The 17,762-nt window shown below is 44.2% G+C and overlaps 1 protein-coding gene across 2 annotated transcripts in view; it reads right to left on the bottom strand.

The window, feature by feature from the left end:
• LOC146198552 (protein amalgam-like) overlaps positions 1–17,762 on the bottom strand; it is a 325,920-nt gene that overhangs the window by 82,072 nt on the left and 226,086 nt on the right. For both annotated transcript variants that reach the window (XM_084594050.1, XM_084594049.1), the window contains exon 2: positions 1,387–1,580. In XM_084594050.1, the coding sequence (XP_084450176.1) occupies positions 1,387–1,580 (194 nt within the window). The remainder of the gene's footprint in view (positions 1–1,386; positions 1,581–17,762) is intronic.

Below are 17,762 nucleotides of genomic sequence, written 5' to 3'. Positions count from 1 at the left end.
CAATAAGTTGCCTTTCCCAATACCCTGTTTTCTCGTCTTTTATTTTTTTTCTGTACACATCAGTGCAAGGAAACCGTATCCTAAATAAAAATAATAACCGACAGCTTTGGTGCCTATTATTAGCACTTCCGCACATTAGTTCTGCTTTCTCTTCGCTTCTTGTGACTGAGCTCTAGAGCCCTTTCTTTGGGAGACCTGCGTATAACCGTCACGAATGCCGCCAAACATGCATTGACGCTTCCAACCGTTAGTAACTAACGAATAGCTAATTAACGCGTCTCCTAACTCTCACGCGGAAACAGCTTTCTTTGACAACTTTCCTGTCATACCTGTCAGGTGCGGCGGCGCTTAATCGAAAATGCCTAAACCGAACCTTTCGCAAGCAGATCTGCGCAATGTACCGGCACAAAGGCCAGCAACCTGCCATACAGTTTCGTGTAGTGCTGTGGAAGTCTGGGATCGTGCTGCCTTTGTGCCGCAAAGCAGTTTGGCTTCAGAAACTGGCAACTAGCTCGATCATGCCCGCATGTTAGAGAGAATTTTGACAATCAACGAGTCAATAACCCATGTGGTGGCCAAACCAGAGCCCCCTAATTTACGCAGAGAGAATCGCAAGTTTGTTCAGTGCTTGCAGTGCCGAGATTTGGCCTACTTTGCTTTTCAAAGTATGAACGAAACAAAAAGTAAGCGCCTTCTCGTTTCATGCATAGCATTTCTCTTAAGCGCTTATTGTACTAGTGTCGGAATGGTTAACAAACCGCTATCCTAACCGCTCAATGGTAGTACCCTTTAGCAAACACAAACCGACGGCAGAAAAAATAAGCATCACGGCAATGAAGAAAGCAGTGGTCAGCGGTCTCTTGTGTCTTACACAGACTTAGCGTGCAGCCTGTGTAAACACCGGCTTAACGTGCAGCCAGGACGTATTCAGACTGCGTGGGAGTCTCCTGATAAAGACTAAAACGTCTACATGTACTATTGTATATTGTTGGCTAATCCCGAGTCGGAAAAAATACAGAAACATTTCTATTGTTAAGACAGAATTTCTGCGCGCTTTTTGACAGGAAAACTGTAGTGTCAATAGCACTTCCTGGAGTAACATTAAAATTTTCTGCTGTTAAAACAGAAAGGTACTACAGAACTACCGAACAGAAAACTACTACTGATGAAAGCTGCAGAACTACTGAAATTTTTGACGCCTACAAAAGAATTACAGAACATTTTGTTGTATTTTTGACGTGGTTCAGTAGTTTTATTCGACTGGGTCTCGAATATCTACAATTCGATATTGATATTTGATATTCGAAGACCGTACGAGGTACCGAACATTCGTAAGCCTCTTGCAATCAGGGTAAAGCGCGGCCTATCGCTGCCGAGCAAACTCACCGTTCTGTCTCCCAGATGGCGCACCTTGCAAGGCAAGAAGACCGTCTTGCCGGCGCTTGTGGTGACGTTCCTTGAGGTGCTGTTGTCGAAGTAGGGAGACGGCTCGGACGATTCCGGAGCCCGCACTGCTCTGCCGCCGCCAGAGCGCAGCCGGTGCGAGTAGTGCTTGGACCGGCTGTGCATTTCAGCCAGGCCTGTAAAGACGCAAGGACGGGAAAATGGAGGAGAACAGCGTCATTCAGTGGTCGCCCCCAAATAGGATCAGGATGATTCTTTGTCACGTGTCTTCACGCGTGATATTTAAGGGTATTAGCTGATAGAGACGCAAGCTAAAGTACCAATCTGACGAACTCTCAAGTGGGTCAGCTCGATCACAGGCTCTGAATTTTATATTGTGCTTTATCGATCCTTGTACATCGACAAAAATTAATATACTCTAACGTCGACCGCATCTACCATGAGTCTCGAAGACTTGTCAGAAACTGCTTACTTCCTGAGGCGCCAGGCTGCCAAGAGAGCTTGTGACTCAGTCACTCAAGCTTTCTGCATCGACGTCCTTAACGATTACCTTACCCTTCTATTTTAACTCCATGCCACCACCTCTATTTCCTGAATGGTGTAACCAAGCGAGTTTAGTTAACTTTTCTTCTTTCCTTTTTTCTTATCTTTCTCTTTCCTTTTTTCTGCACAGGGCAGGGGGAGGGGCGCGACAAAAGGCTGTGAGGCCTCATGCCACGCTTCTTGCAATTATCTTGCTACTATGTGCCGTAACTTCCAAGCGCACATTATTTTTTTTTTTATCACGCAAGCTTGCCATAAGGCATATTATAATGTATGAACATATTAGAAAACGAAGAGCCGACATTACCTAGCGTAGTGTCTATGTAATTGCTATTTGAACACAAGGTCCAAAAACTAGTAAAGCCATTCCCAATAAAAGCAGTGCATCCTATATCTCTAACGAAAAAACTGGTTGAATGTTTATTGCAAGTAAACAGTGTCCAAAGAACGTTTCACGCAGGAACATTGCCGTAACAGACTTGACCTGCTCCAATATGAGCTAAAGCTGTTTAAAGAAGTAGTAAAAAGTGGAAAAACAAAAAAGGCGCCTTCTTACTCTTGTCTGGTGAACAAAACGCATCCCAGAATGGGCTTCGCGATATACTCGTACCGTAACAAAAAAAAAAAAAAAAAAAAAAAAAAGATATTGAAAAGGATAAAGAGACCAGAGCTCGGACTTGCCGAGTGCAATATTAATGCGCTTGTGCCGGGGAGGCAGACATGAATTATGACCGCCGCTTAGATTACTCGCACGCACGCACACTTGGATCAAGTCACTGAACAAATGAAGAAACAAACGATGACGGCAGAACGTTACTTGACCATAACTACGGAAAACATAAATGTGAGATCTCTCGTATTGCGTAAGGCACGGTTTCAGGCCCAGTTCGGGAGAAGTGTTTTATTCCTGCGCTTCTGAGGGCAGTTGCAGTCAACTGCCAACTAAACTTCTTTTTTACTTTGTAGTATTAGTAGGTATTGTAGAAGGAAACTATACCAGTTTTTTTTCCTTTTTTTTTGTGTGTGTGGGGGGGGGGGAGGGGGGGGGAGGGGGATATTTTGAGGTTACAGTACTAACACTGACGTGAGCAGCACTGTGTGTTTCGTTGTTGAGAATTGAGTGGATGAGTGAGAAGTATGCATGAATGAATGTCTACATGAATATATGAATACATGAACAGGCTGCACTCTGTAGAAAATGGTAATATATATATATTCACCCAGCACCTCCACCGATAATGTAACACTCTTGTCTCTATGGAAAACAACCTTTCTGAGCCAAAGATATGGTGCACACGAAACCGGCGGCACTTCCCCTCCCACTCTCTTCTTCTTCGTCCAACTACCCCCGACTTCCTCGTCTTCACTTATCATATGGACTGTAACAATATATATATGCGTGTTGGGGGGGGTCCCTTTTTGCAGTTTTTACTGTCTAATAAGAGAAACATATGGTCTATAGTTAGGCGACAGGACTCGCTTGAGCAGGAAAATTTCTTAAACAGAGCGACATTATTATAGCTGTGTCTGGTTCCACTGAGGTAAAAAAACTCGTCCCTATATAATGAAATGCGATACTGTCAAGTAATGGTACAATCCCATAGTAAGAGACAACCAGCCCAGAGTTAGCGCTTCTGCGACGACTACCTCTTCATTGAGGTGACATGCGCGCACTCAAGTAGATAAAACTCGGCCGCAGCCATATCAGTGCGCGTGCTCAGTGATCTGCCGGGAGCACAACCACCACCGCTTTCGGCCGTGCCCAATTTCAAGCTGATGAACTCAAAGGATAAAGCGCTCGAAGAAGCTACAACAATCGCGAACAACATGTAAGAGCTGCTCATGGCGACAAACATTCCAGATACGTCTGGGCGCATCAATCTTCGCAAGGTGATATAGCCATGCGCTACAGCTTTGAGCAGAAAGACACGAACATTACTAAATAAGTTTAGCGCAAATACGTTCTGCTGGCAGTGAGTAGTATACAAAGTCTAAATGACCTGAGAAGCCTTTCTTTACGTAGAAGAATTATTGTAACATCAAGGAAAGAATACTTGGCCTGTCTCGGAAATTTTGGGCTGAGAAATCAACAACGGCAACAAGCAACCGTCAGAGAGCCTGAAATGAAACAAGGCGGCACGAATCGTGCCTCCATCTTCTTTTCCGCTTCGACAAGAACAGCGCTTTATCTCAAAATTTCCCAACAACTCCAGAGAGATGAGGCAGAGAGTGCTAGCAAAAAACAAATCCCTCAGTTCTTCCTGCCTCCTAGTCCTGACAACATCACGCTCCCAAAGTACATCAAATACGCAATAAAAGCAATGTGACAAATAAAACGCCGCTTCCTATTAGTTTTCATTGAGGGAAAAGTGCAGCGACAGGACTTCTCCTTTTAGCACAGCATGGGGCTCTCATTTTACAGCGTTCGGCGCCCTGAAGTGCCACCCCCTTCGTTTTTGTTGCCTGCACGCATCAACCTAAAGTAAGGTAAGGGAAGCCCAAAGAGCCTCTATCCCCTTCCCCATTCTTCCCCTTCACAGAGCCTTCGAGAAAACATGTCCTAGCGGCTTTCGTCTGACACTCGCCCGCCTTAGCGCACGGGCAGCGGCGGCGTGGTTGTCACCTTCTAACAATCTGTTTTTCTTTTTTTGTTTTTCGCTTCCGGAGCTGCCTGTGCTTTGTTCTGCTTTGCCGTTAATCGCTTTGTCCTCTTGCTCCGCTGACGTCTCCGTAGAAGGTCACGTCTTTTTACGCACAAAACAACAAACAACGCGCGACCCGTAAAGAAAGAAGGCAGGAAATACATTGCACACGCGTAACACGAGTGCGCAATATTGATGAAAAGAAAACATCTTAAAAAACAAATCTTCGAAGGTGACGAGGTTCAAAGGAAGACAAAAACGCGAAGAAAACGGTGCTGGCAGTGCTCCTCGAAGCAGGCAGAGGAAAATAAGAGGCGAAGAAGACAAGAAATAAGCATGGGTGACAAAAAATCGCGACCGAGTCGAGCCAACCAGCGAGTGGGCGCGCGTGCCGATCAAAGCAAACAATTTTTCTTGGCCAGCCTCCGCCGCTTGGCGCTGGGAAATGCCCGCCTTCTCAATTAAACAATGATCCCCGAAGAGAGAGAAAGTCATCCGTTATTGTTAAAGGGCGCCCGGTTGAGATCGAACGGAAGCCAGCTAGCGAACGAGCGAGTGCGCGCGCGGGTACGCATAAACGATTTGAGGCGGTGATACCGCTCTCGATCCCAGAGGCGGGTGCGGAATACGACAGCATGCGCAAAAATAAGAAAATTAAAAAAAAAGTGAGGGAAGTTTGAACAAGGGAGCGAGAGGAGGAAGAGAGGAGAGAGCACAAGACTGGGAAGCGGCATAAGAAAATAAAAAGAAGTGTCTAAACGCTGATCTAAAAAGATAAATGAGCGGTGCCCAGTGAAGATTGTCGGACGGCGCGTCATAACAGGATAATCGCTGAATAAATAATACCCAAAGCGGGGACTGAAGGGAAGCTGGAAGGAGAGGACGATGGCGGTGGCGGAGGGAAAAAAAACCTCGAAATTTCACGCAAGCAAAGAGGCCTGTCGCCTGTCGAGGGGCGCTCGCTCGCTGGCGCAGTGCGTGAGAAGTGCGTTGGTAGCCTGTGGTGCTGGCCTTGCCGCTGTCGTTGTTGCTGCTGCTTGATCGAAGCGCTGCTACGACGTCTGAGAGAAGTGGGAAAGTGTGTGTGAGTATGTGTGTGTGTCTGCCAGAGTAGCTGGCGAGGCTGGAGAATGCTGCCTCAGCCGCCAGAACCCGGGACGTCATTCAAGCAAACTTTTGGGATCTCATCCTGTCTCGCTTTCTTTTTCGCTAGTCCCCCGTCCCCTTGCGTCGTGGTGGTGGTTTCTGCGTTTTTCTGCCCTTTCTTGCGCCAGACGCCGGGAAGGCAATAGGGCGACAGAGCGCGAGAGAAATAAAGGAGGCAGTAGTGCGAAATGTAAACTGGAGGGAAAGCTTGTTTGTTGGATAGCAACGATCGCATTTTCTTGGAGGCGCTTGTCCGTTACTGCCGCTTTTTTGAGTTCACACAATGGGCCCTCTAAGCGCATTTGCCTACGCGATGTGAAGGACAACAAGTATAGCAGCGGAGACTAGGCGGCTATTAGGCAAAGTAAACGGCAGAAAGCGGGCCGAGAAGGAAAGGAAAAGCTGCAAAGTAAAGATTTTCTTTCCATGAGCTGCGCCTGTACATCGCCTATTGATTATACTGGCTCTGTCAAAAGGAAGGTGAGATAGTGAAAGAAGCCCACAGGAAATAAATGGAAGACTTTATCCGCAGGATGTGTCGAAGCACAGCCTCGAGTTTATGAGCTATCGGAAATAATGCACCAAGTGTCTTGGTTTAGTTTTGATTTTTCTTATACCGCCCGCTCTTCGTAAGAAGGATGATTAGGTTTTATAATAGAAACCTTCCTTTTCACAAGTAGTGTAAATTATACAATGTGAATAGAGAAGAACAGTTGTTCGCTGAAGCTGGTAAATTGCATTCAAATGGGAAGCAAGTATTGAGGGGGTGGCAGAAAGTTAGATGGGCGGATGAGCCTAAGAAGTTTGAGGACGCAGGTGTATGCAGCTAGCGCGAGAGGTAATTTGAGGTATATACGAGGTTTCTGTGCTCTGCGGAGCTGATGATGTCCGCCTGATGGTGATGGTGATGAAGTTGCTTCAATAACCCTTACGTGGGCGCACTAGATGTAAAGGAATCCAACCGTCACTATAAGCACGTACAGCAGAGGAGAAAGATTATCAATTTTATTTTTGGTGTTGGTCAGTAGGAAAGTAGAAGAGTTTGCATTTCTGGCATTTTTATGCTTAAAGCGGACTGGTACTACAGTAAGAGACAAAACGAGTACATGAGCCAGTCGGTTCAGATCCCAGTAGTGGCATCTGGTAACTTGTTTATATAGAGTAAAGGCCCCATGTCTTAAAAATCCGGCGTCGTAGCTTCACCAGCGAATGCGACTTTCGTGATCGAATGATTCGTTGAGATTTAAAGGAACAGTCCAGAACTTTAAGGCACGGACCAAATGAGGCCAAAATAATTAACAAAAGTATCGAAATATATATTGGTGCGTATCAACTAGAAAGAGTGCTGCAACTCGTACCCAGGCTTTTTATTTGCTTTTTGCAAACCATGTTTGCGAAACAGGCAGGCTCCACTTAGACCTGGAATTATTTTTTTCTGATTATGTTACATGGAAGGACATGTACAACAGGAAAGAACTTCTAACTCTACTTAGGCAGGCCGCATCCTGCGAGTTTGTCATACAGGTCGTACACCATGCTTATAAGACTTTGGCCACACATCAACATTCTGGGACACGCGTACATACATCAGGTAAATGCGTCCGTTCAGGAGGGGTTGCTTGCATTGTAGAAAGAGCACTGTCCTCTCTAAACGCACTTCATTGAATGGGAGAGCTCTGTGTGTCGACCTATGATGCCAATCTTTCACAGGTTAAACAGCCCGACGAGACAAAAGAATATATGTAACTCTAGAACCTTCAACTTTAAGTAGAAATCTTATAGTGCAAGGCAGGATCCCGATGTCACTTATTAGCATGCACTGGGGAATGTGCCACCTCCTCGCCCCCCCCCCCCCCTCGCTATTTTTTTAAGAAAGAATAAGAACAACAACAACAGCAACAATAAACAAGCGTCCCAACAGAGCAAGAAGTAGTGATCAATAGTGTCTAGTGTTCAGCGGTTGCCTGATGGCAGTTAAATAAAAATAAAAGTAAATAAAATAAATGTTGGCAAGAAAGAGTGCCGCTGATTCAGCATTAATCAGTTCTATGAATGGTCGTTGGTAAAAGCGTGTCAGAAAGGGACCTACCGAGTGTGCAGCGGTGTTTTACTTGGTGGCGTATCTTGAAGACACATGCTGAATCTAACTTTAATTAACGATACGCTAATTAGGAGTCAATAGTTACAGACAAAGCAGCGTTGCTGTTGCAAGAGGATGGTGTTGTGAATAAAAAGAAAAAGAAAGAATGTGGAGACGGAACCAATTCGTTGCCTGACTCAATCTCACAATGAGCAATTGATAGCCAACGACAAGCACGAACGATGACGACAGGGTCCATTAACGCAATCCTGTTCCTTTATAAAGGTCGAGCTTAAGCTTATGTTCTTTATACTTTGTGATCACTGATATTTTAGGCGTAAAATGATCCCACTGTACTAATGTCCTGCTGATTCCCTCCGTGAACAAAAAAGAAAAATTCATCAAAATTTCCTTGCTTTCAGTTACTACGGGCTTCTTTCACTGGTATCTTATCGAGCATCTCATTTCCTAAATGTTTTCTGCTCAGTGATAGCCGGAGGCACCATAAGGATGTCTTCCAGAGATAGAAGATCGAACGTGATGTCTCCGTACAAAATGTTATCTCCCCCCTTCCCCCCCCCCCCCCCCGCCCCTAATACTATTATGTACGCAAATAATGCCGATGTATTCCGTAACCTGCCACGCATTAAAGCAGCAAAAGTTAGACAGCCATTGCTTTCTCCTCATTTGGACGTACTTTCTAGGGGTAATATATGTTAAGGTTAGCAATATAACTTAAACACCAATATGGCCACTCCAAGAACTAGAACTTGCAGTTATTTCACAAGAGCTTTCCTAGGAATCTCAACGTTTCTCGGCAGAATAGTGAACACATGTCATCTGCTCATCATATGCATTTACATTAAAAGGCACTCCATGATTAAACATACCGGTCGTGCCTCTGAGAACCTCCCTATCGCGTCGTGTCTAGCGTGCCTGCCATTAGTGTTGCCCTCAACCTTTGAGATATTTGAGTCCCACTTCATGCATTCGCCTTTGTGTGTCCAGTCGTGCGTTAGGATACCAGCAGCTGCTTGCTGTCAAGGCAAGGTCGAGGCTCATGACTAATAGTATTTAAAAAAAAAGCGATGTAATTACTCTCGCTTCACAAACTACAGCGACAGAACCAATACGCCGGACATAGATTAAAAGCTGCTGTACACATAAATATTGAATGAAGCGGCGCTTCCACACATGTTGTGCAAAAAAAAAAAAAAAAAAAAAAAAAAAACATGTGTGCTGCTATTTCTACCTTCAACATACAATATAGGTGTGACCAGCAGGGCTCTTCATTCAATGTCTTGACGGCACTGACAAAAAAGTAAAAAAATTAAAGGAAAGCCAGAGAGAAATTTAAGCTTTGAACAATGACTACTCGTTTTTGAACTTTACCGCTTAGTTTTATGAATACGCTCCGCTGCATTCCGTGCTTTAAAAATCAAGAGAACCTTAGCGTCAATAACAGTTGTTTCCTTGCTTGCTTTTTTATGGCCTTTATTTGCCTGACCTCTTTTGAAGAAACCACCACCGGGTCAAGAATTTGTCGTCGCCTTTTAGTCACAGCTAGCCAAAGTATTCGAACAGTTAATGAAAAAAAGAAGACACGTGGCCATTAATACTGAACGTCGTCATTGATTTAGCAAAAAACGCACGGAAATATGAAATGAGAAATACTCGCCAAGTTTCAGTCCCTGATGCAAGTACTTGCCCCTCTCTCATGTGAACAAGAATATTCCAAGACCGTGCGTTCCTTTGACCCGCTCAGAGCTAGCGACTAAGGCGTACTGCCAGGTTCGCAAATATCAAAGTAAAGGGAGCCCCTTTTTTTGCTCTCCACCACGTGATTGACCAAATGGGTCCCACGATGAATATAAATGACCGGTGCTCGGGATCCTGTGTCAAGTCACTGGCTCTTGCATTATTGAAGCGTGCCGAGAGACGAACGGAGCCGAATGGCGAAGCACGTAAATGAGGACCCACGTTTGCTTAGATAAGGAGAAGCGAGCGCAATTATGGCAATATTAAGGCACTCGGTTATTCCCTTTGATGTTTGGATTGCACAGCGGATGGAACGGAGGTACCGCAAACCTCAGAGTGGTGTAGCAATCTTCAGTGCGCCCGCTGTACATACCGGATTGTTAAAGTTTTGCGCAACAAAATGGCCTTACCAGGCGCCACAGAGAAAATATTCATACTTTAAATTTATAGAGGCACAGTAATTGTCCATATGTAAGAAATTACAAATGTATGTTACTTTCTCACTGCAATGACCGGCTATTAGAAATGTTCATGCTTTTATTTGTGTCCGCATAGAGACCAATATGCTCATTATTTTCTTGGAGTATCCTGTAAGCTAGATGCAGTCTAATGCAATTCAACTGAAACAAAATACCACAAAGCCGGGAGTCTCAAAATTTATGAAATCCCAATTAGAGATATGTCCACCGATATTCGACGATAGTTCTTGGTCTAAGATGAAATTCCTCGCATGCTCATAGTCAGCACTTCATTAGGCAGAATATGCTTGTGAAACCGGTGCGGAGTAGTAAATTGAGCACAATTGTTTCATTTCTGCGTAGACCAGAGCTGAATTTGACTTAAATTTTTTTATTTATTATTTTATAATAAACAAAGCCGCATGTTGAATATGTCCTCTGTGTATGCACAGGCTGTATTTGGGAAACTTAAAATTTTCGCTCACCTAGTCTGCGAGAAAGGGACCGGCGTTATTCATTTATTATTGTGCGTCGCGGATGTCAGGGGTAACTAGTAAGAACCAGACTCGCGCGTTGTACAACTTGATTTACGATAGCAATTTCGGCGAGGCTGAAGAACTCGTAGTGATATAGTTATTATCACTATTATCAGAAGAAGAAGACGAAGCGTTGAAGCCTACTAGCCCCAGGCACCAACGCTTCGTCTTCTTCTTCTGCCTCACCATCACCATCCCTCATCGTCGTCATTAGCGTGACAATATGCACTGAGCAGTCGAAGCGTCACGTTATAGCACGCTGTAATGGAATAGCAATCAAGCTACGCTATCTTGCGACAGCTTCGCGTCGAGACGACAAGCGCTTACAGCAGAGACGGTTGTAACGGTGATATCAAACCATAACATGATATTTTATCAATTATGATCTTCGCTCTGCCTCTACGGGGAGCCTAAGAACATATTACAATAATGCAGGCCTTACATGACAGATATAACGCCTGCATAAGTTCCTGACACCCCTTACCGCAAATTTCTAATAATTATGGATAATGTACCTCTATGTCGTGCTTACAATGATGCTGTTTACCTGGAGCAATAAAGAGCAATGCAACGGTGTCCTGACTTTGTAACTATGAATGCCCATTTATTTCACGTTATTTTTCTTGCCGCTGATATGCAAACTTGAGTACACACCAGCTGCAATACAAAACATATTAACATTACGTATTTTTTCCAGACACACAAATCTCTCTGACATTAAGTAAATTATGTCGTACTTCGTTTCCCTACCGTGATGAAAATTCATTGCCTTTGTCGCCACTCGATCATATTTGCAACCCCATACAGCACGTATCTGCTCAGGCTTCCTTGCAAGTGAGACAGTGAGTGAGACAGAAGTCGACCCGTGTTCATTTTTCGAAGGAAAGTGCATAAGCACCCAGGAAGGGAACATAAAATGAGTCGCGTTTTTCCTTGTCAAAAACCGTTCTTCCTCTAGAAGATTCAACTCAAGCCGCATTTTGTCGCGTTTTTGTAATCCTAGGCTGTGGTTTGTAAAAACGAGAACGTTAACCTGACCATAGAAAATGTTTTATTCTTGAAATGGAGCGTAAATTTATCAAATTATGTCAAACCTGAGAGAGAACTAGAAGCAAGGCCGTTTTTACTCAGTGCGCTGTTGAAATGTACAGCAACGCAGAATTGGACGAACGACTAGCAAGTTATAACAAAGCGCAGACGGCTCATGAGCCGTCTGCACTTATCAATGTTTGCCAAATCAAACAAAACAATGTTTGCCCTTGCACGTGCTTCACAAGTAATATGCAAAAAAGAAGTGGATGGATAGGAAGCTGATCTAAAGGAACAAGTCATCATACAGAGCTACACATTCCTGAATCAGAAAGGATCCCATAAGGCCCTCCTTCGTGAATTGTGCGTTGTTCGTCTGCTTTCCCAATACTTCAATCGAATTTGCTTCCTGTCAGAAGGTGCCACTCTTGACACAAGTGTCTACTCAAAGAAAAATGTCTATCTTTCTGTATTCACAATTCATCTCGACAATATTTTCGACCCCGAATAACGTTTACCATAGGCTTTTCCTACTAAAAACTTGCCGCCGAATATGAGGCTTTTCTGTTTCAGCGGAGAATTTTGAAAACTACTCATTTGATGAGCTTATACAGTATCATTTACACTTAACTACAGTCATCTGCAGACGTAAACGGCAGAAAATGACTGAATTTCGGCGGTCTACCGCTCAGTCACTTAGCGCGACAATAATCAAACTTAGTGAAATTGGTTGAATTTGCCGACACACTGAACGGTAATTACAATCAAAAGGAACTGGCATGCACAGTGTAGAACGGGAGAAAGAAGATGTCTGCACAGTATGAAAGAGCACTGATCAAAGGTTGATGGGGAACCTCTGTCCGCAAGCCGAGCAAACGTTTCGACAAGGAGACCTGTACTCGTCTGGGCAGCACGATCATAACCGGGGAGTTTAAATATAGTTTTGCTTCCGAAGTACAAAATGCATAGACTCACTATTCACCACTGTTTTTTCTTCAGAAGCGAAAGGGTATTTAAACCCCCACCAGTGATTATCGCGCTGCCCAGACGAAGACAAACCCTATGGTGTATGCATTGTATAATAAAACTGAAGCTCGGCGCTGACGTGGTACATCTAGCTTTGTTTGGTGGCATCAGCTATAAGCCTACCATTTTAGTTTCTCCTTTAAATCATTCCCCATTGAAAAGATGACAGACTATTACTTTTTAGAGAAGAAACTTTTGGAGAAGAAGCGCCATCCAGCGTCGTCTTGCGGTGGCTTCCAGGCCTCATAATAATTACAAGATTGGAGTAAACGAACACATCCGGTCGGATGTTTACCTCTTTCTTGATCATGAATCCTGTTAGCGACGAAATTACGAAAGGACAGTGAACAACTGTAAAAAATACGCACTTAATACGTATTTGCATGAAACTTCTTCCGTTTCTGTTCTCCTTCGTTGATACAGAGAGACAGTGAAATATTTGTGTAGGGTAGCCTCACGAAGCTCCTGAAACAGATTCGCACCACCGAGCTCGAGCCGCATCACACTTGCAACAAGCTTGTGCTCCCCGCTCGCAGATTTCAAAAGAAGAAGAGAGGAGAATGAGCCGACGCATATGACTCCCCCGTGACGCCAGACAAGCAGAGAGCGCATGTTGCCCGACACCCTGATATCACAAGGACGGCGTGGGAGCTTGCGTCTGCGTGAGCCCTGGAGAAGCTCGAAGTTTTTGCAAGTCAAACAGCCTGGGGCCCTGGTGGGTTCTATGGCTCCACAGCGAGGCGTCTTGAACATCTCAGGCACGTGGGTCGGAACGGATGGAGACACCGCGTAATCCGGAAAGCGGCTTTGTTTGTTTCATATCTGGCCCTGCTCCGCCTTCCTGAGCGCGCAACAAGTCTGTTTGAATTTGTTCCTACAAAGAGGCAGCGACGAACAGAAAAGAAACAGCGAGGAGGCAGATCTACTCCAGTGCATAGGTAAGTGGCAGTCAAATGCACGCACATTATTTTTCCCTTTAGAGGCTTGTCCATGTTGTATATTTTTCGTTCTTATCAACTTCGCCCACTGTGAAACGTAGAGAAATATTTGACTTTCATCAAATCCTCCGCCGCCTCTTCTAGATGATTATGCTAGCTCCGCTATGTTCAATACAAGAATAAGCTATGAAGAAGTAAAAAGAGGGTAGCGTGTCCCTTATAGCGCACTCCCGTGTTGTGTGCCAGAATTCTCTCCAAGCCATGAGGTAGATTTGCATTGCTAGAAACACAGAATACATATGGCTGGCAGAGGATGCTATTTTCTCCTTGGAAGCATGCGAAGCTTAAATAATTGCCAATTACGCAACAAAGGTCTTCTTATTGTTGCTCTCAACACACTTGATGCTGCTGTAAAGTCTCCTGCCGTTGGGAATTGAATAAAATAAATTTGTTTACAGGAGGGCATATATATGCCTCTTTTGCTAACATTATAGCATTTCGCACTTTTATTGATAAAAAAGTGATATATATATATATATATATATATATATATATATATAGTTATTTAGAGTTACATAGTTCGTGGTGTAAACACACCTCCTGTAAAACAAATCTCGGCTATGTGCAGAGAGTGAACGCGTTTTCCATTACTCTCGCTAGCCTTAAGACAGCCTTCTTTATCTAGCGTGACAGCACCTCTGGAATTCTTTTTTTCTTCGACAAGCATCCAAGTCAATGCGTTATTGGCTTCGAGATTCAGATTCAGAATGAATTCTACTGTTTTGTGGCGGCGAACTTGGGATTGCAGTTATAACTGCTTCCTTAAATGTTCTCTCCCAGTTTTGAAGTATACCTACTTCGCATTGTTGACACTTAGGCGGCCTTGGAACTGCAAGCAACACAAATTTTTTTGTCGAAATGTTTTTTCTAAGCCTGCGAGAAGGCTACAGACGTGGCTTAAGCTAGGAGTGTTGTCGCGTCACAAATAATCGCCTTTTTGCAACATTGTGTATGCGTGTAAGGTGAGCAAGAGCGTATATGACAAGCGAAGTAAAGAACGTAAAGTTCAACAAGAAAGCAACGGCTTTATCTTACTGACGTGACGTTAATTAGAGATGGCGAAGGCAAAATATTTTTTTTTTTTACGATATCAATGCTCTGTTCTAGATCACCACCCCCGAGCGCTATGCAGATGTCAAAAGTTCCCGCCTGTTCGTGTGGCACAAGAGAACCAGAGATTGCTTTATCCTTTTCTTCATCGTCGTTCTTTTTTTTCTGGTTGCTTTAGCAATCACCCCGATCCGTCGAGCCTCACGTTATATGTGTGGCTTACAAGTATGTTTTTAAGCACTAACAAAATACGGCAACTACATAAAGTCCGCCTACCAGACCACAGCCCTCCAGCGCGTTTTCTCGCAGACCCTGAAGATGCATGACAGACGCAGACCGAGTATACATAACAGGAATTTAAGACCCGAATCTGGAGATACGTGCCGCTGCCGATGCAGCAGTTTATAAGTTTCGTCTCATTTCGCTAATCTTAGTTTTCTTTTCTCCTTCCGTACCTGTCTAAAATTTTGTTTGTTTAGGCACTCTCCCTTTGCGGTAACAGACTTTGAATATTGGGAAGGCAGTTTAGCATCCTGCGCGTCTGTCTATTTTGCCCATACACACTCCGACATCGTTATTTCTGGCCCAGCCTCCATTACGCCTTCAACCTCGGACGTGTACACGGCACCGAATCGCAGCGGCGCAGAACGGCATTGCATGTTATCGCGGAACAAATTTTATGGCTTATCTTCCTTCTTGCCACGTTCTATATATTTTTTCAATTTTGCCTGTTACTGTTGCTACTTTTTGTTCAAGCATCAGGGCCTTCTTGTGCCATATTACTGCTACAAAAATTATGCTTTGCGCGTTATTATTGCCTAAGAATTTTATGGCTACGTAGGCGGCTTTCACGAGGGTGTGACTTTGTCGGCGCTGTAAAAGAAAAACTAGTTGGCATATCGGAAAAAGAACGGCACCTTAGGATAGAGCATCAATGAAAAGTGTGCGACTGGCAAAATGGATAACGTGGGTTATTAGGTAAACAACTAGAGCAAATTACGGGTATCATTGGGAGCCACAATGGCTGCCAGCCAACTTCCGGTTTCATTCTCAGCTTTCGGCCACGTGTCTCAGGGAACGCCACTTGTTGTTTCATTGAATGCGTCTAAGTTCACAAGCGTTCTAGTTTACAGGAAAGGAAGCCCGCTGACCCATCTCGCGGACAACACAGCAACGCTCAGGCTTACGCATTTCTCCAGTGCAGATTCTGCAGTAGACTGGGAAAATGTTTAATGCATAAGCATTGTATGGCTATGTCTGCGCTTTCGCGTCATCACGATTTCGTGTCATCGTGTCCGCACGATTATGTTAGCGCACTCTAATTCTCTGGGAGGGAAGGCGAGTTCCAATCTTGCGCTACATGTGCAATCCCGAGAGTGTAAGTCGAAGCATGACCCGTCCCTTTGTGCGCCTGACTTCAATAATACGGGTGTAGTTTACAGCAATGGTAATCAACTCTGCAGGGAGTTGGTTGAGGCATTTTGCATTGCTAAAGCCGAGGACAAGTGTGTGGCTAAGGCGTCGGTTAGCCTTCATTGTAAGGAATTTGACCTTTTAGAGAAGTCGTTAGTTAGGCCTTGACTTTGAATTGGCTTTGTATTTTCGTCTTCATCTTCTTCCCAATGTCTTGCATTCCACCGGTTGGGTTGTGCGCGAGCTTTTCGGAAGGAGTCTTCGTTGTTTTCTTCCGATCATAAACATTCAGTTGATAGTCCAGCCTTGTCCTGTCCTCCTCTTTGCTGTGTATCGTCTTTTGGCTGGTTAAGTATGAACCCATACCAACGTGCCCAGTCATCAACCTTGTTGAATTTCATTATGTTAGCACTAATGATCGAGTTTATAATGGCAAGAATAGTTGCATCAGATCAGATAGAGAATAAAAAAATCTCGTATGGAAATCGAGTGGTGCATGTGGGTTAGTTAGTTAGCGTTAATTAGAGTTAAATAGTTAGAGCCAATTAAGGGCTTAAGACGTCGAAATATCAAGGAGGGGTAACGCCGACGTCCAAATAGGTCACGTGGTACTCGACTTTCGTAGGCCTAACTTTCTGGTGGTGAAAAATCTGAGACAGCTGAACGTGAATGAGCTGGAAAGGGTGTGAGTTTAGGCACACAAATGGGCGGGAATCGTTAGAAAGTGTGTAAACGGAGGTAATCAACCAAATGCAGCCCGTGAAATTCCGACAGAAGTGAAGAATCTGCAGTGCAGCAACTCAAAAGTCCAAGCGTTGATTTGCACATAGTACATCGCGCGCCCCTTGTGAAACACAACCAGGGTTCTGTTGAACGCATCAAATTCACCGGCGTTCTATAATTGGTTTGCAGGAAAGGAAATGCGCAGTATCTTTAATTCGCGGAATTCCGCTGACCCATCTCGAAGGCAACACTGCAACACTGCAGCGCTCAAGCTTACTCACTTCTCCAGTGCAGGTTTTGCAGTGATCTCATACACTTTATTTTCATTAATTTAGCATCTACCGTCTCAGGTATGAACAGAACTTTACATGACAGGCTAAGTTAACGCACGCGCGCACGTTTTTCTCTAGAAAACAAGCTAAACACACCATCTTCGACAGAAGACAAAAGTACACCATAGTAGATATCAGCTCAAATGGCATTCTTTGTTGGCAGACAAGGGATGATTTGACTCCTTTTTTGCTGCGGAATCACTGGAAGCGAATAAAGGAAATTTAAGAGCGCACTTTCACAGACAAATACCAGGAAAGGGTGATCATATATTTTCCGAAATAAATGGTTTCTTTTATTCACGCCTTGTGCGCAGCGTTGGAATATTAAACCACACGTATCATGCCACACCTGACTTTCGAGGAGACAAATGCAGGCAAATGAGGAACTCTTTGCGACATACATATTAAGAAACTCATCATAAATATCGGGTTGTTTAACAAGTATGTGACAGGGGACCCTCGTTCCTACACTCTTTTCTCTCGTCAGAAGTTTCGCAATCGCCTTGGATCTGCTAGGTTTGGTCCCATAGGAAAGTTGGTTAGATTAAATTCCATGTGACATTCGCAATAACTCAGGACGTTCTATATCCGCTATTGCTTATGAGGGTGACGCTGTTATGTAGC

The sequence above is a fragment of the Amblyomma maculatum genome, chromosome 2 (assembly GCF_055883805.1).
Source record: "Amblyomma maculatum isolate TAMU_Amacu chromosome 2, ASM5588380v1, whole genome shotgun sequence".
Lineage (NCBI taxonomy): Eukaryota > Metazoa > Arthropoda > Arachnida > Ixodida > Ixodidae > Amblyomma > Amblyomma maculatum.
Note: the sequence above shows the minus strand (reverse complement) of the source record. Positions and strands in the feature narration are given on the sequence as shown.